This window comes from Hippocampus bargibanti, linkage group LG09 (genome assembly GCF_051943395.1).
Source record: "Hippocampus bargibanti isolate YZ-2025 linkage group LG09, ASM5194339v1, whole genome shotgun sequence".
Taxonomy (NCBI): Eukaryota; Metazoa; Chordata; class Actinopteri; order Syngnathiformes; family Syngnathidae; genus Hippocampus; species Hippocampus bargibanti.
The window spans coordinates 1,295,976-1,322,216 of NC_142742.1; the positions used below are offsets into that span (position 1 = coordinate 1,295,976).

At 40.2% G+C, this 26,241-nt stretch overlaps 1 protein-coding gene across 1 annotated transcript in view; it reads right to left on the reverse strand.

Annotated features, from left to right (window-relative positions):
• grin3ba (glutamate receptor, ionotropic, N-methyl-D-aspartate 3Ba) overlaps positions 1 to 26,241 on the reverse strand; it is a 71,260-nt gene that overhangs the window by 22,025 nt on the left and 22,994 nt on the right. The window contains exon 2 of the mRNA XM_089004778.1: positions 3,554 to 4,257. Coding sequence (XP_088860904.1) covers positions 3,554 to 4,257 — 704 coding nt within the window. The remainder of the gene's footprint in view (positions 1 to 3,553; positions 4,258 to 26,241) is intronic.

Below are 26,241 nucleotides of genomic sequence, written 5' to 3' on the forward strand. Positions count from 1 at the left end.
GCATGCAAACCAAAGAAGTCATCGTATGCACACAAAGTAAATTTATGAGTAAATCGAGACATGATTAGCTGGCTATCTAGCTAACCACCTGGCTGGCTATCTATTTGTTATCTATTAGATATCTATTTGCTATCTATTAGCTATCTGATTGGCTAGCTAGAGGGTACAGAAAGTGCTTAAGAATGAACGATTCTCTGTCTTTGTGTTGTAATGTTATTTAGTTTGATTTGTTATTTTGACTTCAAGACGGCGCCGCGAGAGTGGCTGCCTTTCCAGCAGCTCCTGTATTTTGTTATTCTACTTTCATTTCAGAATCAGAATCATCTTTATTGCCAAGTATGTAGAACACACAAGGAAAGTTTCTTTCATAACTTTGCTGCTGTGAAATGTAAATTTCTCACCCACAGAAAAACTTATCCTGTGACTGAAAAGTGACCTTGAGAGTTTTGAAAGGTGCTTATAAATAAAATGTATTATGACCATTATTATTATTGCAAAATAAATAAAACTGAAGTAATGTCCGGTACCAAATGATCTCCACTTTTCCAGAAAAGATGCAAATAATTTTACATTTTTAAACATTTTGGTTTTTAAACCCCTCAACAAGAATGTTTTTGTTCCAGGTCACAGAGCCATACTCTGCTCTCGAGTGCAACGGTGAAATAAAAGCTCACGTCCATTCGTTCCTCTACTTTTGGAGATTCAGGTATCAGGATAAGCGTAGAATCTCCCCCCCGCCCTCCAAAGGTCTTCCGGAATGGATGACTGCCTTCTGATCAGTGTCCCCACCCGGCGGCGTCGGAGAAGGATGACTTCCCTTCCCGTCAATAATTGCCGCGGTCAAGAGTCAATGTCAACAAAGAGGCCCTGGTCTGTCACGACTCCATAAGAGAGTCTGGCTTCTTATCGCTCCATTTTTTTCTCCGGAGGGGGCCGTTGACTTCACTTTGGGATGATACCAGCATGAACTTGATTCTGGGGGGTGGGGGGGACTTTTAATCTCTCACGGGGACGCAATCGATGTCCGGCGAGATGGCAGCGATTTTAGATTTGTCTCTATCAAACTATCAAACTCCCCCAGCCGCCACTTAGTGCATCATTGTGACTTAATTTGTGTTTATCCACCCCCCATCCCCCTAGCCCCCTTCCGGTATGCCTTGTCCCCCGTATGCGTATTTTCTCTTTAATGTTCTCTGGGGAAGAAGCCAGGGCGTATTTTATGATTATTACACGCAGCTGAAATAGAGGCGCAGCCAAACTTTTGCTACTTTTTAAGGCTATAAGTTTATTCTTGGCGTGGTGACCCAGTCCTCCCCTCCACCGCGCCGCATTACCTTCTCCTCTGGATTTATATTTGTCTTCCTCTCTGCTAGGAATGTCCTGTACAATAGAGCGCCAATGCGTATGTGGAAGTGCAGCTTGGAATTGAAGCGGATTTACGTGGGACAAGAGATAATAATAATAATAAAAATAATAATAATCATACATTTCATTTATAAGCGCCTTTCAAAACTATCAAGGTGACTTTACAGTCACAGGATAGGTTTTTCTGCGGGTGAGCAGCGGCAGCCACAAGCGCCAGCCACAAGCGCTAACGTTCACTCAACCCAGAAGTAACTCAAATAGATAGAAAGCTAGCTAGATAGCTAGCCAATTGATAGCCAACAGATACCTAGCCAGATAGCCAGCCAGCTAGACAGTGAATCGATAGCGAGCTAGATAGCTAGCGAGCCATCCAGATAGCTAGCTAGCCAGAGCTAATAGATAGCAAATAGCTAGCAAATGATACTACTAATACTACTACTACTACTACTAATAATAATAATAACTGTTAGCACATTTAGCTTGTAGCAGACGAGCATATTTCACCATGGCATCCCTGATCCATTGGTGAAAATGACGCTTTGCTCCTGTCCTCTTTCATCTGGAACTGCTTCAGACAACAAAGAAGGTGCACAAAATGCTTAAGAATGAACGATTGTGTTTATGTGTTGTCATATTATTAAGTTATTTTGTTTTTTTTACTTCAAGATGGCGCCGTAAGAGTGGCTGCCTTGACAGCAGCTCTTTTTATTTCATTGGCACAGTGCAAAGGCATCAGCACGAGAATAAATGGTGTAAATGCGCCGGAGTTAGCATAAATGCTAATTATGTGATGTAGTTGCAAATTTCCCCATTGTGGGACGATTAAAGGTTTTGTGATTCTCATTCTGATAGTGACCAATATCGGCAACAACAGGCTAAGAGGGCTCGCTCAACGTCAAATTTGTCATTTATATCGGTAGCTCTGATGAATATCCGGTATTTTCACCGCGAGCAACTTCAACGGCGGCTTCCGGCGAAGGAGTCGTTTGCTGCTATTGCTTAGTAACCCGCGACACTCTCTCGATTCGTTCTAGCTCGTAGCCTAGCTCCCGACTCTAAATTGTTTTGGCACATACCCGCGCTCACTTGAACTGCAGTCGACGGAAGTGGTTAGCGTTCAGCTAGCGTTTGCATCTCAATACGACACCGGCCCCGAAAGTGAATCGGATACACTCTGTTACATCCAACGTGCCGGACCAGGGGGGTGTCACGCGGACATTAGCGTACGTCGCTCTCATCACCGAGAGCTGTGAAAACATGACTGGATCGTAGCTTTGTCGGGTTTTAAGGGGAAAAAATGTTAATGGCTTCATACGAGGCGCAAAATGACAGAAAGCCGAAGAAGCTGTCAGATGCTCTCTTTTTTTAAAGCCGCAGGAAGTGAAGGAAACGCCATAAGAAGCAGCGCCGACGACACTGACAACCCCCCGTCCCCATATAGCCGCTACGCTACGATTCAAATCGCGCCGCTGTGGAGGAAAATCGGAACCAGCGGCAGTCTCGAACCAAACTTGTCAATCACTGTAGCCCACTTAGAGAATACCCGTTGACATCCGAGAGAGGGTATTTTGGTGCACGTTCAAATCATCACGACGGCAATATACATGGTCAAAAAATGGCTTTCCATATACTTATTGGCTCCCAGTATGCAAATGACATCATAGGATGCTCTCAGTCATGCAGGAGTGGTCCATCGATGAAAAGGTTTCTTCAGCAGTCATCTGTACCCCTACCAACTGTAGGGGTTGGATGTTTCGCTCCTCATCCGAAAAGCTTCGTCAGAGAACTAAAGTTGTGCTGGTAGCTCTGGCCCTATATACAGTATATACCTAATGTACACATTTGGTGGTGCCAGAACTCTGCTTTGATAGGTCCCTGCTAGCAGTAGACTACTCCCTGAATGTAATCGGATTACTTCTTTTATCCTGTCTGATTATGGTCTATGACTGGCCCTGATTGCCCCATTCGCCCTGGTATCACCTCATCAGCATGACTAAGCCTACGTGGTAACAATCTAAGAAGTATGATGTAGGATGATGTCATTAGCATTTTTTCCCAAAATGATTGACATTTCATAAATTTGTTCCCGTGTACTTTGACGTGCGTATACTTCTTGGTGTTTGTGTGTGTATGTGTGCGTGTGTGTGTATGTGTGCGTGTGTGTGTATGTGTGTGTGTGTTTGTTCACCTGGACAGATATCGTCCCGGAGAAAGTGGATCTCGTCTGATAGGTTTGTCGTAGCAATTGACCGCGTTCTGCATCAGCGCCAAGTCGGGTCTGGCCACGGACGCCACGGCGATGGCTCGTCCAATCAATTGCAAGGCATCACGGATGTAGAAGCTGATTGGCTTGCGTCCCACCTCGCCGTACGCCAACAGGCCGAGGGGACCCCCCAAGGTATGCAGGGAGTCCGGCGACAGAGGGTACCCCATGATCCACTGCAGGGCCGGTAGAGACGCCGCGAGCCGCTGGGCCACCCGAAGTACCGAGGAGAGACACTCCGGATCCGAGCCGAGAAGAAGGACGCTGGAGACGGGCGAGGCGGTCCGCAGTAAGCGCGTGGAGAGGATGGTCAAGACCTCCTCTTCCCTCTGGTCCTCACGCCTCTCCTCGCTGGCCTCACTCCGTCCGCCACCGCCTGCGCCCGAGACCTGGGTCAAATTGACCACGTCCCACAAGTTCCAGGAGGCCCCGCTGTGGGTCTGCACGTGGGACAGCAGTCCGTCGCTGCCTTCCTCCCATCCGGAGCAGACCACGGCCGCGGCTCCCCAGGTACCGTCCTCCGTGCCGCCTCGGTCCCGCTCCCTGTGGCTCCCTTGCAGAATGGCGAGCAGCAGGCCTCCGAGAGATGAGGGAGGCATGCGGGCTGACATCTGTAGGTGGAATGCGTTCTGGTGGAGGGGGACAGGAAAGCCAAATAGGTCTGTTATTGGTCTGCTTTTATTGTCAATCGGTGATGTAACATTTTAGTCTCAAGGACCAATCCATCCATTCATTTCCTAGACCGCTTCATCGTCATTAGGGTAACTAGTTGGGGGTTCTGGATCGTAACCCAGCTGACTTCGGGGGACATCCTGAATTGGTTGATAGCCAATCACAGGGACACAGAGACAAACAACCAGTCACACTCACACACACACCTAGGAACAATTTAGAGTGTTCAATCAGCCTGGAATGTGGGAGGAAACCGGGCCCGCATGGGTTTTCTCCGGGTCCTCCGGTTTCCTCCCATATTCCAAAAACATGCAGGACTGATGACTCTAAATTGTGGATAGGTCTGAGTGACTGGTTGTTTGTCTCAGTGTGCCCTACAATTGGCTGGCAATCGGTTCAGGGTGTCCCCTGCCTAGTGCCCGAAGATGGCTGGGATAGGCTCCAGCAACCCCCGCAACCCTAATGAGGATTAAGCGGCCTGGAAAATTGATGTATTGTATTGTATTCCCTTTAGCATCGCTCCGTCTAGTGGACGCATAGCGCAACCACAGCTTCTCTTCCACGACAACAATTTTAAACCCCCCGAATAATAATTGAGTTCTTCCCGACGATGGCAACGAGCGGAAATAACCGAATTAAAGTGCGATCGCGACGCGCGTAGCTAGCTTAATCCGCGGCCTCGCGCTCAGGCTTGGCAAGGGTGACAGCGACATCCCCACATTGACATCCCGGCGACAACACTAGCTCGTTTCATACGCTTCCAAATGGTATAACAGTGTTGTCCTTGAACGCAGCACACAGATGGAAGTCCTCCCCGCCCCCCTCCGCTAACCTCCCGCGCCGCCGCCGCCGCTAACAACAACGCCTTCCTTTGGGGGATGCTGACAATTTTTCATCCTCTCAGCCGCTCCGGGCAAGGTTGATCTTTCATGTATAGAACAAGTCCAAAGTTCATCTTTTGAAGCCTTTGGATGACGGGATTAGCATGCGCGAGACACGCGGCAACAAACGTCGGGGAACACGTTTCTTCCATCGGGGCACGACTGAAGGCCCACGGTGGAGATTTAGCGCTTGCATCGACACAATACGCATAAGACTCATATTCTCATATGTCACCCGTGAGTCATTAAAGATGAAATATTCACCCAAAAGTGCAGATTGGACATATTCATTCAAATGGAAATGTCCCACCTGGGAGTAAACAAAAGCCGCGGTGGTACCAAAAATAAGGGTGCTTGATCAAATACAGACGGACGAATTTATCCTCGCCGGCTGTGTAAATCGGGCAGGACGAGACAAGATGGACGCCGCTTCCGGTATTTCCGGTTGGCGGAGTTATCAAATCAACGTAGACGCGGCGTCGCCCGTATAAAACATTTATGCCCTCGCGTGCTGATTGATGGCGGTCGGGGGAAACGCTCACAAACGCTCGCAAATGCGGCGAAAAGCTCACGGCTGCCGTGTAAAAAGTTAAGACGTTTAACGATAGCGATATCGACGCTGGTAAAAATGAATGGGGCGAAGAAATGCGAGATGGAGGTGAGATGAGATGACATTTCTGGACCGTAACCTCAAAAAACGTGTAAAAAATTAAAAGGATAACACACTGAAGAGTGGAATCGAACAAAAGTGATTCTGAATGAATTTACGTATTTGTTTATGTATTTATTCATGTATCTACTGAATATCTAGCTATCTACGCTATATCTAGCTAGTTATCTACACTATCTATATCTAGCTAGCTAGCTACACTAGCTATATCTAGCAAGCTATCTAGCTAGCTATTGTTAGGTTAAAATATTACAAGCTAATATTAGCATTAACAGTTCATTTTGAAATAGTAAATATTATGAACGGAATTCAATATTTACCAAATTGCACAACGTTTTAACCTAACAATTGGCTAAATGTACGTATTTCCTTCACGAGCTATCTACACTACACTATGTCTAGCTAGCTATCTAGTTCTCTATCTATATCTAGCGAGCTATCTACCTAGCAATCAAATCTAGCTTTCTATATAGCTATCTATCGGGCTATCTATCTATATCTAGCAATGTATCTAGCTATCTACAGTATCTTTATCTAGCTATCTATGTATATCTATCTAGCTATCTATTTATAGCGAGCTAATGAGCTAGCTATCTATCAATATAAGAATAAGAATAATAAAGAAATAATCCAAAAATAATAAAATACTACTATTACTACTTCTACATAATAATAATAATGACAGTAATAATAAGAAAAATAACAACAATTATAATACAGTAATAATACTCATGATAATAATGACAACAATAGTAATAATAAGAATAATAACATGAATAATAAAATAATAAAATAATTAAATAATAATAAAATACTCCTCCTCCTACTAATAATAATAAAATAATAATAATAATGACAGTAATAATAAGAACAATAACAACAATAAGTATAATACCGTAATAATACTCACGATAATAATAATGACAACAATAGTAATAGTAAGAATAATAACATGAATAATAAAATAATAAAAATAAATAGTAATAAAATACTACTCCTACTCCTACGACTAACAACCACTTTCCAACCAAGATAAACATTGATAAAAATCCATATATATTTTTATTCTTCATTATAAAAGGATCTTTTGCAAATGTGAACAGAACGGCAATATTCAAAGTAAAAACTGCCCATTTTTTGCTGGACCGTCCCACCCACAAAAGAGTTTTAGAAAGTCTTACACACAATAGGGGGAGGGTTGAGGGGGCTCTCTTGGCGACGTGGAGCCAGGAGCTCGACACGGGTGCGGCGGATCACAACACGAAGGAGTAGCTCATGATTACTAAGCTCATTTTTTATTTAGGCTCCGGTGCGGAAAGCTTCAACTCGACACATGCCCCCCCCCAAACCCCGCCACACAAAAATAGATTTCCGAACACCGCCGCACAAAGTAACGTGCAGCACCTGCAGTTTGAGAGCTTATTCGAGCTACAGGCTTAGCCTTGAGCGCTAGCGGGTGGACGCGGAGGGCCTCAGTTACACGTCAATTTTAAGATCATTTCAAGATGCTGACCACCGTTTCACTTCCATACCGACCCTCACACACAGACACACACACTATACGATTCTTTTATTAAGAACGAGAGTCTTTAAAAACAAACAATAAACACTGCTGAATTTGGTGGCCATTAGAGGCAGAATGAGTCCGTTGTGTTCACACCCACAACGATGCAAATTAGCCTTTTCAAATTGTGTCACGTTTCACTAGCATGTGGGGGTTTGTTAAAAAAAAAAAATAAAAAAAAAAATCATAGTCTAGCCTAGACGAGGGTCTTAAAAAAGAAAAGAAAACAATGCTGAATTTCTTGGGCATGAGAGGCAGAATGAGTCAATTGTGTTCACACCCACAACGGCGCAAACATAGTCTAGCTTGGACAAGAAGAGTCTTTTAAAAGAAAGGGGAAAGGCAGCATTCCAAAACAAACATGTTAATATTTCAGCGGGTGTACATGCAGACGGGACGGACGAGATAGCGGCGGGGAAGTATATGTTGTCGATGAAAGACAACCGCACAAGACTGATAGGTGAGGTTTAATATCCGCACTTGTGAGAAGTGTGTGTGTGTGTGTGGGGGGTTAATAAATAAAAAAAGGGGTTGATGGTTTTGCAGCTTGAATGAGAAAGAGAGGTGTTGCGTGTCTGTTTTCGCAGTAGGGTGCAAAATCTGATTTCAAACACCATAAACTCAAAATAATACAACATGGGCAGCGCTACCTTTCAAGTGGATGAAAAAAAAGTGGTATGCGAACTCCAAAATATCATTCAGAAGCTCCCTAAATTAAAAATTTGAACTTTATGGGGACTCTGAAGTGGTGTACACACCTCACGATAATCAGGACAATTTTGAAGGATTTTTTTTCATTATCCATTGAAATGAAAATAAGGGTTGGATTGTGAAATGTTTCTGAAAGATGATTTGTAACGATTATTTGATGGTGTAGGGTGCGAAAAGTGAAACGCACACATAATGATAATCGGACCATCAGGTAGGATTTTTTTTGGTCAAAATCCGCCATTGTCAAAAAAGCAAACAAAGGTCCGATTGTGGGATACTTTTGATAGAAGATCCCGAGTGATTATTATTTGGTGTTGGGTGTATGATAATCAGTGTATGATAATCCTGAGGTTTGTGGTTGAGTGATTTTTACTTCCGGGACTAGCACGGGAAGGTGTTTATCACACTTACACTAAAATCGTGAAGGTTAAACTGGTTCAGTGTGACACTAAGATCGTGAGTGTTAAACCAGTTCAGTACTAACGAACACAAATTTGAGTGGTCAACAAACAACGAAATTCTTTCTTTATTTCTTTCTTTATTTATATTTATTTATTGAGTATTTACTTATTTATGTACTTCATTTATCTATTCGTGTATGTATGTATTTATTTATCTATTCGTGTATTTATGTATTTATTTATTGATTTTTTATTTATTCATGTATGTATTTATGTATTTATTCGGGAACTGAAGCCCTGCCGTAAATCATTGGTTTAAAAAAAAAATTGGGATAATTGAATCCTTCCAAAGTTTTCTTGTCTTAGGCTGAGTTTTCGGCATTTATTTATTTATAATTTATTAATTTATTTATTTTGACCATTCATGTGTATTTATTAATTTATTTGTCTATTTATTTTTATTTATTTATGTATTATTCATTTCTGTATTTATTTTGGCAATTTATTTATTTATTTATCTATTTATTTTTCTTATTTATGTATTATTCATTTCTGTATTTATTTTGACAACTTTATTTATTTACATATTTATTTATTATTTGTTAATTTATGTATTTGTCTATTTATTTTTATTTATTTATGTATTATTCATTTCTGTATTTATTTTGACAATTTATGTATTTATTTATTTTTGTTATTTATGTATTATTCATTTCTGTATTTATTTTGACAACTTTATTTATTTATTTATTTATTTACATATTTATTTATTATTTGTTAATTTATGTATGTGTCTATTTATTTTTATTTATTTATGTATTATTCATTTCTTGATTTATTTTTGACAATTTATTCATTTATTTACTTATTTATGTATGTACTTATGTATTTATTCATTCATTTATGTATCTATTAATTCACGTATTTAGGTATTTAATTATTTATGTATTTATGATATGTTTATTTATTTATTTCTGTTTATTTCTGTATTTATTCTTGTATTTTTTTGATCGATTTTGAGATTTATGATCAATGAGACATATGAGACAAAGAAGCTGACTCAAAAATCCCGATGCTCTGACGTTTCGATAAGATAATCTTTGGCAATGATTTTTTGTTGTTGTTGTTGTGGGGTCGTGTTTGGAGTGATTATTTTTTTTTTGTCTCCCCCCCGCGGTCTCTTTTCAACTCAGAAAGCAATCAGAAGGGCAAGTTGAAATCAAGAGCCGTGATGAAGCGCAACTTGACGCCACAGTCCAGTGGATGACGGCAAACCGAGAAGGACACCTCATTTGACCAGATAGTTGTTTTCAGTGATTACATGCAAATAGCAACGGCGTGATTAATTACTCAACAAGTCCTCCTTACATAAAGTACATTTAATAATATCGTATCGCAAGAGAATAAAGGACAAAAAAAGGTCAGTTTGTCTTGTGTTATTAAAAACAACAAAAGGTACCATTTAAAAAAAGTGTCAAATTGTGACAGGGAAGCAATCCATCGTTAAAAAAATATATATAAATAAAGATATTTGATACATGTGACAGATAAATCATGTGGCTGACTCAAAAAATCAAGTCACTCTCAATGTCACTTTACAGTCACAGGATCAGTTTTTCTGTGGGTGAGCAGCGGCAGCCACATGCGCCAGCGTTCACCCAACCCGGGAATAACTCAAATGGATCAAGTTAGCTAGCTGGCTAATAGATAGAAAGCTAGCTAGTTAGACTGCAAATAGATAGCTAGCTAGGTAGCCAACAACGATGACCCGTTCAACCGGGAATAACTCAAATAGATCAAGTTAGCTAGCTAGCTAATAGATAACTAATAGCTAGCTAGTTAGACAGCAAATACAGTAAAGTCTCGTTATATCGATATCGGATATATCGATAGTCCCGGTTATATCGATACTATTTCTATGCACGCACTGAGAAAATTACATGTAAACAGGGTCGGATATAGCGATAGTCCCGGTTATATCGATATTTTTTCGGACTCCCTTGAATATCGATATAACGAGACTTTACTGTAGATAGCTAGCTAGGTACCCAGCAAAGGTGACCCGTTCAACCGGGAATAACTCAAATAGATCAAGTTAGCTAGCTAGCTAATAGATAACTAATAGATAACGAGCTAGCTAGTTAGACAAGTCCAAATTATTATTATTTTCGGCAAATAATTCAATTGACTTGTTGATTCATTCCAAATTCTTTTCACCTCTGGCATCCATATTTTTTCTTCTTTATAAACGGTCATATGCAAAAATCAGGACTTGGTCCGTCCCGCCTTGATGGGGTGTCGAAAAAAAAAACCACACAAGGAGCAGATTGCAGGCGTTCGGGCCTGCGTGAGATGACTGTTAGAGGACGAAAAAAAAAAAAAACAGACGGCGGAGAGCGTTAGCGCGTACGCTCGCAATTACCTTTGATTGGACCGAATGGACGCTCGGCGTTCAGGCTGCCCGGGACAATTTGGTGGCGGCTGGCGGGTATGAGAGCATAGAGTCCATTAAAGCTAAGGAGCCTATATGCGAAGAAGGGGGTGTGTGGGGTGAAGATGCAATGGCATTGAAAAGTAAAGAAAGAAAGAAGGAAAGAAAGAAACACACACAAACACAGGAGTGATGGCGGCAAAAGCCGTAAAATGACTCCGGGATCTCGTTTCCTTCTCTAGTCTCATTTTTTTTTTTTTATGTGAGAGCACTCCAAACTGTGAGAACTGTGGGTGAGTGAGAGTAATGCTGGCAATCCAGTCACGAGGAGCTACACTGTGACTAAAACCGAGTCTGAACAATTTGTAATCAAGGCGCTCGTGTCATTGAGGTACTTTACTTTCGCATGAATCAAACGACACGAAATGGCGAATTTGGGGGATGAACACCAAAACAGATCATCTTTGGAAACAAAAAGAAAGACGATGGCGCTATTCTTATGATTGTATTTTCGCAAATTTTGTTTGGGAACCTGAATTCTGTTGTTAGCAGAAGATATTCAACTGTCTGGCGCTTGAAAATAGTATTATTATTATTATACAGCTATTAGCTATCTCCTTTGCTAGGTATTAGCTATCTATTCTAGCTATTTGCTATCTAGTTGCTATCTATTGGCTGTCTGACTGGCTAGCTAGCTGGCTATCTATTAGCTAGCTGGCTGACTTGATCAATTAGAGTTATTCCTAGTTGAACGGGGTCACCGTTGCTGGCTACCTAGCTATCTATTAGCTCACTAGCTATTAGCTATGTATTCTAGCTATTTGCTATCTAGTTGCTATGTATTAGCTGTCTGACTGGCTAGCTAACTGGCTATCTACTAGTTATCTATTAGCTAGCTGGCTGACTTGATCTATTAGAGTTATTCCTGGTTGAACGGGGTCACCGTTGCTAGCTACCTGGCTAGCTATCTATTAGCTATCTATTAAATTGTTTCAATGTCTAGTTCAATCTACTATTTTATTATTTAACTTTTTTTACTTATGGTTTTATTGTTATGTGCTTTGTTTTATTGTTTTTATTGTGAAGTGTCCTTGGGTGTTTTGAAAGGTGCTTGAAATTAAATGTATTATTATTATCACTAGCTGTCTAACTAGCTAGCTAGCTAGCTCGCTATTAGTTATCTATTAGCAAGCTAGCTAACTTGATCTATTTGAGTTATTCCCAGTTGAACAGGGTCACCGTTACTAGCTACCTAGCTAGCTATCTATTTGCTGACTAACTAGCTAGCAAGACAACTAATAGATAGTTAGCTAACGTGATATATTTGAGCTATTCCCAGTTGAGCGTGTGGCTGCCGCTCCTCACCCACAAAAAAATCTATTTACTAGCTATTAGCTATCTATTCACTAGCTTTTAGCTATCTCTTCACTGGCTAATAATAGCTATCTATTCGCTAGCTATTAGCTATCTATTTGCTAGCTATTAGCTAGGGATTCGCTAGCTAGCTACTAGCTATCGATTTGAGTTACTTGAGTGAATGCTGGTGAGTGAACCCGTGTGGTTGTCGCTGCGCTTATAAATGAAATGTATTATTATTATTAGCATAGCTCATGTCACGGGATATTTCCTGGATTCCATTCCTTCTGAGCCGTGGGTGCTAGCTTTAAGCTAGCTACTCGAAAGTTTGGGGATTTTTCTTTTTTAGGAGAGGTGACTTTTTCGTTAGTTTACAGTCTGTTACATTTCCATGAAAATCTACTTCCTTCCGACAACTATCAGAGAACGACGGGAAGCCGAGTGATTGATTCCGGTGTACAGGAAAAGGCTAAATCGGAATTATAATTGCCATCCGTTAATCGCATTTTCGCTGCCGATTCATCCGAGCGACGCGCAGCACCGGTTATCCGAAAACTTCATACGTCTGTCAATAACCGCCGCCGCACGGCGGACGTACCGGAGATCCTCTGATGGGGTTTCCAATTTTCCAGATCATAACCCCCCCCCCCCACACACACACACACACACACTGGTAGTGAAGATGAGCTTTGAGCATTGGTAGTAATCATCACAACTTGGCGCTAAGGGGCCAAAAGGGTTGCTGAGTAGGGGCGTGGTTGGGGGGGTGCAAAAAAAAAAAGCTGTTTGGGGTGTTCCCAAGCCGCTGCCGGAATTGTCAGGCTGGAAAATAGTCTCTTGCTGGGTTGGAACGGCGAGAAAGCGGCGAGATGACAACATGATTTAGTTTAGCGGCGAGCTCGGATGCAAAGTGGCGCCGTGTCAAGAACGGTGAGCGCACAGGGAACGGAACGGAAAGGCGCATCCTGTTTAGAATGGGACGTCGGCGGCTTTAGATAGGGTCAATTCTGAGATTCGTTTCAAATAAAAGATACAAATAAGATGGGATACTAGATATTTTTCCCCTAACAGCGCTACGCTAACACCTTTGTATTCCTGAATTATGGAGACGGAGCATGAAATGAGTTTTTTTTCACCGTTTAAGTCTTCCTAAACTAAATCGATTACATGTTTCGAGTACAGTGATACCTTGGCTTACGAATTTAATTGTGTGTATCCCAAACATTAATTTCCCATAGGAAACCATTAAAATGAGAGTAATCCGTTCCCAGGTCCCCATAAAACATCACTTTCTAATTGTCTAAGCCTTAAAACAACACAAAATATACCTTATTGTATGTATAATTAATGTACTCTGATATTATAATGAAAGAAATAAACTGTACTGTATAATAAAGTGGTTTTATTGACCTTTGTGATGGTCGTTGATGGCTTGATGGAAAGGAGTGGCCGGTTTCATCAGTATTATACACTTGATGAGGAACGTAGCCTTCTTCTTTCACCATCTTGAAACCCGCTTTAAAAGCGGGTTGTTTTGTTCCACATGAGGGGAATCCACTCCTTGTATTTTACAACGTCAATGTTTTTTTCAAAACACGGCGCACGAAGAATTTTCCCGAGCGACACCCGCGTTTCATCCATATGTGACCACCACCCGTCCGTCCGTCTCTCATTCATTCTCATCCAAAACACCCTGACAAAAGCGGCACAGTTGAGTGACTCCACAGTTGAAGGGCTAATAATCCGGCAGGCGTCGGGTTGAAAAAAAGGCGGAATAAGACAAGCGAACGATGGACGTCATTTAGCGGGCGCCGTGTCGAGGATGATTGCGGCGCGGGTGCCGTGACTAAACGAATCGACGCCTCCATATTTGCGAGCACACCCGCACAAAGCTCGCCGACCCCGAGAGGCCTTTTCATCCATCTCAACGAGAATGACGGAAGAAATGGAGTGCTTGCTATTGGACATGGAGGGACATAGGGAGGAAAAAACGGGGGGTAATTAGAGACATGGAGGAGAGAGAGGAAAAAAAATGGTGAACCAGAGTGACAGAGACAGCAAAAAAAAAGTCTATTAGTCGCTAATCTGAATGCAGACTGTAAGACGTTTGACAAATGGCAGCCTGTTAGCGGCGGTTTTTGTCCGGCCAACGTGATGGGCGATGAAGGGGCCGTTCGGGGTGAATTTATCCGCCGTTACGAAATGCCTTATCGCCGCTGCTAATAAGTAATATGCTAATTAGGCTTACGATCTATATTGCGCAACGTTTGCTTGAAAATGGAGTTCGCTGCATTGTGTTAGCTAACAACTGGTGGAACTTCATATTTTTCAATCAAGCCATTTTTCTCAATTTGTGTCACGTTTGAGTTTGGCGACCAACAGGTGGCGATGTCGGGCCCCGTCTGCAGCTGTACAGGTTGGTTTAATCAGTGGCATTTAAAAAGATTCCCAGCATGTCCATTCAGTGTCGGGTCATTGTTTGTTTCACCCTGTCAGGTTCGTTTCGTCTTGTCATGATTGAACTCTTTTGTTGTTTTGTTTGCTACTTTGGACCTTCCTGTTCTGATGACTTTGTTGTTTGAGATTTTGGTCCTGCTGACTTCATATCATACAATTTGTCAACTATACCCAGCTCCTCATTCCTACCTGCTTTTTTTTTTGGGTTCCACCAACACCACCACCTTGCAAATCGTGACAATTTAGGGGGAGTGGGGGGTGGCAGAAAGTTCTCGGGCGACTACAGAGTGATAAAAATAAAACAAATTAGGTTTGTGTGTGTTTATGGCTGTTGTTATGATGAAGTGGTTGCATTTTGCTGCACCTCAGCAGTTTTTGTCCAAAAATCGTAACAGACCCGCAACCCCCCCCCAAACCCCATTTCCAGAAAATGTTGTCCTTGGACAGCCGTTTCAAAAAGCAACTTTGTGGAAGTGTCCATCTTGAAAAGAAATTCTAAATGTTTTAAAAATACAGTAAAGTCTCGTTATATCGATATTCAAGGGAGTCCGAAAAAATATCGATATAACCGGGACTATCGATATATCCGACCCTGTTTGCATGCAATTTTCTCCGTGCGTGCATAGAAATAGTATCGATATAACCGGGATTATCGATATATCCGATATCGATATAACGAGACTTTACTGTAAATACATATTTGAAAGACATAATAACGATAATAATAATAATAATAATAAATACATAGATAAACGAACTAATAAATAAATAAATAAACATTTATAAATTAATAAATAAATCAACCAATAGGTGAACTAATAATAATAATAAATAAATAAACACAGTTAAATGAACTAATAAATAAATAAATAAACACAGTTAAATGAACTAATAAATAAATAAATAAACATTTATAAATTAATAAATAAATCAACCAATAGGTGAACTAATAATAATAATAATAATAATAGACACTAAATAAATTGACTAATAGATAAATACATACATCAACCAGTAAGTCAACTAATAATAACAAGAATAATAATAATACCAACAATACCAATACTACCAATAATAATAATAATAATAATAATAATAAGAGAAGAAGAAAAGAAGAAGAAGAAGAAGAAGAAGAAGAAGAAAAAGAAGACGAAGAACAAGAATAATAATAATAAGAATAGAAGTAATAATAAATAAATAGACACAGGTAAATGAACCATAAATAAATAAACAAACCGACAGATAAATAAATAAATGAATGAATAAATAAATAACAAAAATCAACCACTATATTAACTATATTAATAATCAACCCACAAAAAAAAATAAAGGTTGTAGTAGAATATGATTAACATTCAGACAATCTACTCGTACTGATCCGTGAGAATAAATCAAGTCACGATTCGCCTCTGGAAATCTTTTGAATCTTCCTTTAATCTTCATTTCCGATTACATGTGCGACACAGCCGTCTGATAAGGACACTGCGGACATTTGCTTGTGTCGCCACGCTATATATCACCTGTGTTAAGAGAGTAGCCACCCACATTACTTTCATTCCATCACAACGCAGGAAAATGACTCTGGGCCCATCCTATCCTTACTCCAGGAAAATTGTTTTGGAAGGTGCATAAAACGCACGCAAAAACAAATACAATCCAGCATGTAAATGTCCTTGAGGTCTTCTACCAGTTTTTTTTTTCCCCTCCCCTAAGCAAACCAATCTGTTGCTGCGCAATTTCTCATTTGTTCTCAACACCGTGGTTTCTCTTCCCGCCAGAGAAAAGGAGAAAATGGGGCCGACAAGGTGATTGAAAACTGAAAAAAAAAACCAACCAACAACTAAAGATTCAAATCCTTCTATTTCAAGACAAATTTAAATAAGAAGTGTTCATTTGTCATTGAAACGACCGCCGCCGGTTATGGTGATGCTGGTTCAACGCCGGGGGAGGCTAGAAACAAATCAAAACAAAACTAAATAAAACAAAACAAATAGATTAGCTAGAAATATCTCAACAATACGTCTTTGATAATTTGTAATTGCGCCTTCACATATATTCCCTTACGCCACCCATCATGGCCCCCCTTTCCACTGTTTGGGCCCATTAAAGGACAACCGACATCACTTTTTTGTTTCCTAACTGACATCAGAAACACGTTTTATAGCAGAATATATTAATCAGCCCGTTTCCACAGGCTGATAAATTCCTTATATGGAGCTTTGTCGCCCTCTTCTGGCTCTTTTTGGTGCAACATGACGTTTATAGAGCAAACAAGCACAGCAAAATGCATTGACGTGATGAAAGGACTGCTACAATGTGTCCTTTTTTTGGTCAGGGGCGTTCCTTCAGTGACGTAACGTGAGGACTCGTCACCAACTCAAAAACAAGACTTCCGGAATATTCAGCGCGAGTCTTAAAACGTAAAATATAGCTATATGCGGTGGATTCTTATTAAAATACGCTCAGTAGAAGTCATTTGAAGCCATTTTACAAATTATGGACACAACTTGTCCGCAGACGTCGGTTGTCCTTTAAATAATGTAAATTGTAATGTAAATAATAATGTAATGTAATTGAAATGTAAATTTCTCCACTGTGAGACTAATAAAGGCAAATCCAATCATTTGTCATTGAAACGACCGCAGCCGGTTATGGTGATGCTGGTTCAACGCCGGGGGAGGCCAGAAACAAATCAAAACAAAACAAATCAAAAAAATAGATCAGCTAGAAATATGTCAACAATACATCTTTGCTAATTTGTAATTGCGCCTTCACATACACCCCCCCCCCCCCACCTCCACCCCCACCCAACATGGCCCCCTTTTCCACTGTTTGGGCCCATTAAATGTGAGCATCTGCAAAACAACGTCAAAACAGACTAAACACCAGGGAGGTGCGGAAGACGTTACGGGCCAAAAACAACAGCCAGACTCTGCTGGCAGATGTTCGGGTTGCAAAAAACAAACAAATAAACAAACAAACAAACAGACAAACACGACACCTGCTTCCGCAGATGTGACTCAATGTGACACAAATAGACCCTAAATAAATAAATAAACAGATTCACAAATAAATAAATAAATAAATAAATAAATAAATAAATAAATAAATACAAAGACACACAAATAAATGAATAAACATATAAACAATAAATAAATAAAAAAGTAAATACAAAAATAAATATATCAATAAATGAATACATAAATACATACATAAATAAATATTTATATATATACATAGACACACATAATAAAAAACAAGTAAATAAATACATAAATAAATAAATATCAATAAATGAATACATAAATGAATAAATACATGAATAAATAAATAAATAAATAAATAAATAAATTTCATTTACAAGCGCCTTTCATAGTTTGCCAATGTGAGAACATGAAAATATTAAAATCATCCGAGAATGGACACATACGAACCAAACAACTGAACAAAAAACCTGTGACGTTAAAAAACAAAACAAACAAACAGTCGAGTCGAAGTTTGAATGACCATCGTTACTTGTTACACCTTCAACAATTAATTCGGCAATGCTTGTCACACCACTAGAGGGAGCTCCTGTATCAAAAGTGGTATTGCGTAGCCTCTTTTTTCGATGCTTGCGGAAGACCAAAGAAAATGCGTCACAGGCGTATTTTTGCCTTTAAATGTCATTCAAATACTTGCTTTTACTTCCTTTGCTAGCATTCCAAACTAGATTTCAGGACATGAAAACAAAAAAAATATATATATAAGTTTGTTTTTGCTCATTCATCAACGTTGCCCTTTGCTAGCTCCCTTTAGCGCAAACTGGTGGCCCGCATCCATCTTGCCGACCCGCCATTAGCACAGTCTGTTATTAAACTGCAAATAAACTTGGCTAATGTTGTTCCGATGATTAACTTTGAGTGTGGGATTACTTCCAGGGGGACGTTCTCGGTACAAATTAAAGCCAGTTGGGTTTCGGTTACAACCCTGGTTGTAAAACCAACAAAAAAAAAACATAGAGATGGATATATATATATATATATATATATATATATACAGTTTGTTTATCCAACGGTGATTTGCAGAGTGCGGGTGTGTATTTTTCTGGAATGTGACTCGAAGGTCTGACATTTAAACCTGTCCAAATATATCAAGGCACCGGCGCACTCCGCGTTTACGGCAGGCGGGATTCAAACCGGTGACCTTCACGTCACACTGTGCTTTTCATCACGGGATGCTACGCGCTAATAGCTAGTTGGCGGTAAATAGCTCTCGGGAGGCAAATGTTTTGCACTGTGTCAGCGGGGAACCAAAACAGACTTTTTTTTTTCTCACATGATATCATCACAAGTCGCATTACGTTTGGGTTTTTAATTATTTTTTTTTTCTGTAGGGTTTTTTTTGGGCGAGCGACTGGAAGAAAACAAGCGCGACAGTAAACACGCCGACCTCCGGTTTGATGTCCTTCATTGTCAGGCTGCTGTTTTCCCTTGAAAAATACACAATTCGACTGCGTATAAATGACCAAAATGAGCCAAGGATAAGAAGCTGTCGCATCACACGCTTCTTAAAGGACAACCGACACCACTTTTTTGTTTGTTAAGTGACATCAGAAAAACGTTTTATAGCATCTAAAATATCCACAACACGCAGGAAACTGCCACAAAATGAGCTCAGAACTGGGAAGATTCAGAAAGTCCCGCCCCATTGTTCGTGACATCACTATTGGTCACACACTACCATGCTCCAGAATCAAAACAATGGCTTCATCGAGTTAAAGGACAACCGACACCATTTTTTTGTTTCCTAACTGACATCAGAAAAACGTTTTATAGCATCTAAAATACCCAAAACATGCAGGATAATATTTTTAGTCAAATGCAAAACACCAATAAAAAATGACTTAACGTGTCCAAAAACGACTTCAAATTGAACCCCTTGTTCGTGACGTCACGCCAAGACGTCTTGCGTTGCTGGAGAATCCAAACAATGGCTTCAGATTTGGAGAATATGCTTTCTTGTTACACATCCAGTTATAAATATGATTCAAATAGTTCTGAAGAGGAAAGCATAAATGTTTGCAATCCATTAAAGAAGTCCTTCCGTGTCATTTTGAGGCGTCTGCACGGCAATGTTGCGTCCCAGAAAAGAGGCAGAAAATGGCGACCAAGCTCCCTGTGAGGAATTAATCAGCCCGTATCCACAGGCTGATAAATTCCTTATAGCGAGCTTCGTCGCCCTCTTCTGGCTCTTTTTGGTGCAACATGACGTTTATAGACCAAACAAGCACAGCAAAATGCATTGGCGTGATGGAAGGACTGCTACAATGTGTCTTTTTTCGGTCAGGGGCGTTCCTTTAGTGACGTCACGTACGGACTCATCACCAACTCAAAAACAAGACTTCCGGAATATTCAGCGCGAGTCATTTTACAAATTCTGGACTCAACTTGTCCGGTGGCGTCGGTTGTCCTTTAAGGAATTTTTTTTCTTTATTTATGTCTGCCGTACTTGCCATACTCGTAGGGAATTAACATAATGAAAGAAAAAAAAACTAAAGTATGATTACTCCCCCTAGTAAAAAAAATGCACTTAAGGAAAGCCCCGTGTCTCCTGATCAATGCGTCGTTAGTCATTTTGATGACTCATCTCACTCACAGAGGTCTAATCCGATTGTTTACCGCGCACTCTCTACCTTAACATGGCCGCCAACGGGAATTGATGCAAAAAAGAAGAAAGAAAATACGGTCGTGTTTAATTCGTGTTGACAGCGGCTGATTCGAAAACGGGCTAGCGGAATTAGCGAAAATTCGACATCTTGCCAAATGGCTGAGTGACCACAAAAACAACAATAAAGACAGATAAAAAGGGAAAGAAAAGCAGCTGTTGAAGAAAAAATAGATATCAATTGTATTTATTTGATTATTATTGATGAGCATGATTTTAAAATAAGTCGAAGCTAACGACATATTGTGACAGGCACAATAATAATAATAATAAATCCATGTGTCCATCATTATTTCGGCATTGTGGTGATGCCTTCAGATACAAGTTGAATTCCCTCTGAAATCAAAATGTTCTCGTCTCAAGTCACATTTTCCTATTGAAATGACTGGAAATGCCATCAATCTGTTCCAGCTACACCCAAAAAAGCATTTGATAGGCACAATAATAATAATAATAAATCCATGTGTCCATCATTATTTCGGCATTGTGGTGATGCCTTCAGATACAAGTTGAATTCCCTCTGAAATCAAAATGTTCTTGTCTCAAGTCACATTTTCCTATTGAAATGAATGGAAATGCCATTAATCTGTTCCAGCTACACCCAAAACGCATGTGATAGGCACAATAATAATAATAATAAATCCATGTGTCCATCATTATTTCGGCATTGTGGTGATGTCTTCAGATACAAGTTGAATTCCCTCTGAAATCAAAAGGTTCTTATCTCAAGTCTCATTTTTCTATTGTAATGTAATAGAAATGCCATCAATCTGTTCCAGCTACACCCAACAAACAAGAAAAATAATTTAAATATGCATTTTTTTAAAAATGCGCTTTTCATCGTTTACTTTGGCAATGTTGAAATTTTTAATTGTGAGACAAAATTTTTCGCATCTTATCTTTGATATTTCCCATTCTAATGACGGGCACAATAATAATAAATCTGTGTGTCCATCTTTAATTCGGCATTGTGGTGATGCCTTCAGATACAAGTTGAAATCCCCTTGAAATCAAAACGTTCTCATCTCAGGTCACATTTTCCTATTGAAAAGAATGGAAGTGCCATTAATCTGTTCCAGGTCCACCCAACAAACAACAACAAAAATTAAAGATACTTTTTTAAAGTGATTTTCATCTTCTACTTTCTCCCTTTCATAACTGGCAATGTGGAATTTATCCATTGTGAGACAAAAGTTTACTTATTTTATCTTCAAAATTTCCTATCCATTACATTTTGCACCGATGTTTTGACCCCCGCCCCCGACGATAAACAAAAACTCCCCGGGAAGGTCGCAAGACCCCGCTGTCTACAGAAATGTAATCACAAAACCATCATTGGCCATTTGGCCTCCTCTCTTTAGGGTTACGGGATAGGGTGGAGGCTGGGGGGTGTTGGAATTAAGTCTCTAATCTGGCTTTCCGGTACCTCAATTTCCGTATTAATTGCGGCATCAAGTAAATGGGGCAAATCTCTGCATTAGGTCCTAATCACTTATCTGCTATTAAAGGCTTCTAGCCAGCGGCTTTAATTGGAGGAGTTCATAGTAGTGGCAAATAACTTGACGTTATCGTCAACAAAGACGCAAAGGGTGGCCCACATAAAGAGATTTGCCATTTCAGAGCTAAATAAAGGGATTAGATACAAGTTTATCGGATGCTGGATGTTGACCGTATGAGAGCATGCATGTTAACGTGTAGCGCAAAATGGCGGCCGTGGGGGGGGGGGGGGGGGGGGGGGGGCAACATCAACAACAACAACAACTAAAATTGGTCTGAAAAGTTTTCAGTAAAGTTGAAGGACTGATGCTCATACCTAAAATGGACTTGATTCCCACTCCCCGGAATGTAAAATAAAGCACACGTCAGACTCTTGCTAAAGACATGACATTGCCGATTAATGAGTTTGTTTGCATTTTGTTCGGGACAAATTAGCTAGCACACATTTTTCAGTCGTAATAGCTTACGGGAACCAAATAGCGAAACATTTGTGAGTCTCATCCAACAGAACAAAAAAAAAACCATTCACAAGCCAAAATAATATGAAACAGTTTGTCATCGGGTTGACCGCATTAAAAATTCATGCTTACTGTCAACACTGAATTGATGAACATAAATAAATTAAAAAATACATAGAAACAAACAGATAAATTAATAACAAATAATAAATAAATAAATAAATAAATACCTAGATCTAGGCGCTTGTAAATTAAATGTATTATTATTATTATTAGATAAGATAAATACCTAAATAAATAAATAAAAATGGATATATAAATTACAAATGAATAAATACCCAAATAAATAAATAAATATCCTAAATAAATAAACATTTTCATAAATGTTTATTTATAAACATAAATACACATTTTCTCCGGGAAAGACCTGGAAAGGCTGTTAAAAATGAATAACTGAATAAGTAAATAAATTAACAAATAAATAAATAAATAAAATTTGTGTTTGTAGCCTTCCTCTGGCTAGCCATGTCATTTGCCATACCTGAAAAATTCACACACACACACACACACACACACACACACACACACCTCCCTAAATGTGTCGTACCACTGACTTAATTAATATGAGACATTTTTAAAAAACATACAGTAAAGTCTCGTTATATCGATATTCTCGGGAGTTGGAAAAAATATCGATCTAACCGGACTATCGATATATCCGATCCTGCGGCATGTAAATTTTCTCCTTGCGTTCATAGAAATAGTATCGTAATAAGCAGTACTATCCATATAACCAATATCGATATAACCAGACTTTACTGTATATATTATTTAAAAACGGTAACTGCCCCACACTTAAAAGTGAATATCACGATCATTAGCACTACCATCTGTATGGCTAACGTTCAAGCTAACGTTTCCATTTCCCGGTGAGATCTCCTGCCCTCCATCCACTTACACCCTTCTGACCAAATGAAGAGTAATGATTGCCAATCTGTCAACGTGCCCCCTCATCACCCTTCTTCCCTCTTTACCAACATCCTTCTTCGCGTTCCCAAAATGAAGAGCTAGCATTGTAAACGCTGATTGATGCTGATTGAAACATGGAAAGGGCTTCAAAGAGCGCATCGCGCCGGGCTTGTCAGCAAATGCAAATTAGCTTCGCAGCATGTGCGCGTCCGAGTATCCGCTCAACTAAGCAGGATCACATCACTCACAAAATATCATACATAATCACGTCCGGATTAATGACCCTCGCGTGATTAACGCGCGCCGTTTAATTAACTACACTTTAGGTCGTGGGAGAGATGGCCAGACTTGGCCCTCAGTGCGGTAAATAGGGAACAGGTGCATGATGGGAGATGGTACAGAAAGGAAGTCGCTTACATTTGGTTTTCAAAATGGGTGAATTATTAACTATATACCCTTCAAAAAAAAAAAAAAAAAACGTAAAAAAAACGAAGTACATAAAAATAATAAATAAGTTGTGTGTGTGTGTGTGTGTGTGTGTGTGTGTGTGTGTGCGCGTGTGTGTGTGTGTGTGTCAGCAGTTGCCGAAGCAGCAGCAGATTATGTCAACCTTGCGTATAATATGCATGAGCATGCGCGAGCTGGTATTATGTTAGCGACGATATGCTCCTGTCGCTATCACTATCGCGAGCATTTCCTTTTGAAGCTTATTTTTATTTATTTATTTATTTTTTTGCCTCATCCGTAAAATCACGCAACACATAAAAGAAATGGCTTACTTTCCAATAATTGTTTGTCAATTGTTGGATAATCTGCCTGCCGGCTTGTTGTTATAGCGCGAATAAATCGACACTTTGCGTTGTTCTCATATTAGCGTCGTCGGTAGAGTCGCTTCGATATTTCAATTTACAGCAATGACATTACGAAGTGGGGGAAAGTAGAAGACAAAAAGTATAGCAATAAATATATATATATATATAGAACATATAAATAGTAGTGTATTGAAAAAAAGTGGACTCTCTGCCCCAGACCCCTGGTCTATCCAATAGCCTGCTACTAGCGTTCGATTTACGAGAGTTGAATTGTCTCAAAAACAAAGGTTTTGATTTGTCGTGTAGCAATCTTGGACATCTCCGCATTGGAGCCATCATCGAGATGATGCAGCGCGTTACTCCGCTCACGTTTCGTTCAAGTGAGACCCTCCCTCTCGAATGCAATCTTTGCTATCACACTCCATCCTTATTCCGGGCCAACAGCAGCCATTTTTCTTAGCGTCTGTGGGCCACTACCACAAACTGACGTTTGTAAGGAGACCGCTCAGAGAGTGGAAAGGGGGGGAAGGGGGGGGGGGGCGCTTTGGGCCATCCGTCAGGTTTGAAGAAGAAGGCAGTAAAATCAATGTCTTTGGCGAGCGTGTCCTCATGTTTAAAAAGCTGAGAGGGGGAAAAAAGAGAGGGTGGGTGGTAAGGGGGGGGGGCGGCACCGACAGGTGGGGCAAAGCATCTGGGAGGTAAATGCAAGCTAGGAAGCATTTAGAAGCACACTTAGAATCCGATTAAGAGTCGGAGCTAAGAGAGCGTCTAAAAAATGATGCCCCCACAGCACCCTCCCACCCCCAGCCCAAAAGACACGTGGTACCAAGATTAAATTCTTCAAAGATGGCCAGGAGATCTTAAAATGACATTTACGGATGCCAACGTCACACATCTTTCATGACTGGAACACCAAGGTAGAGGATGGTTGACTGCCTCTGTAGTGATCCGTTTGCTCAGCCGGATGGAACAAACCCGAACCTACAGATCATCATCTTGGCAAGCAAGCGGAAAGGATCTTGTCAATCGCGGTAAAAAAAAAAAAAAAATGATATCCTTCCTAAATTATCTTGTAACAAAAGAAACGGCACAATGTCAGTCAATCAAACTGACCCCTCATTGTAGTCATTGGATTGGATTGGATTGGATTGGATTGGATACAACGCATTCACAGATTTTGGAATTCGTGTTATTCAGTGTGACGGCCATTGTGGGGAAAATGCAAGATTTAGACGCGCACCTCGGTAGTCATGAAAATAATTGTAATCTGGACGGTGAATCCTAAAGTGTCTTGAAATTTGAACGAAATTCCCCTACCTGGATCTATGGACCTAAACAGAACACCAATCGTATTCTAACCCAAACCCATCAGTAGACCCATCAACTCGAACAATCACTGAGTACCAGACAAATATTCTTTAACTTTTTGGACTGTCAGTGACCTCAGTTCTGGTATTGGAAATGAATCAGGAACTGGAGGCTGAGTCAAGACTCTCCACTCCTGTAGTTTACACTGTTGCGCACACCCATAGCAGGATTTCCCCGAGGGTTCATTGAAAAACTCAATCAGAACCAAAACCTGAAAACCGAAGTCCCTCCAGCTGGATCCATGGACCAACACAGTACACAAATCTGATTCAAACCCAAGTCCATCAACACAATCATAACCATGACTGAGTACCCACCAGAAAACTATTCTTTGAGCGTTGGGGAGTGTCAGTGACCTCAGTTCTGGTATTGGAAATGAATCAGGGACTGCAGGCTGAGTAAAGACATGCATTAAGGCATCCAAACAGTCGACTCCTGTAGTTAAAAACCAAAACTTGAAAACCAAAATCCCTCCACCCAGATCTATGGATCTAAACAGAACACGAATCTCATTCTAACCCAAACCCATCAGCCGAACCATCAACCAGGACAATGACTGAGTACCAGAAAACTATTCTTTAACTTTTTGGGAGCATCAGTGACCTCAGCTCTGGTACTGGAAATGGATCATGGACTGGTAGCTGAGTCATGAGGGGGCAG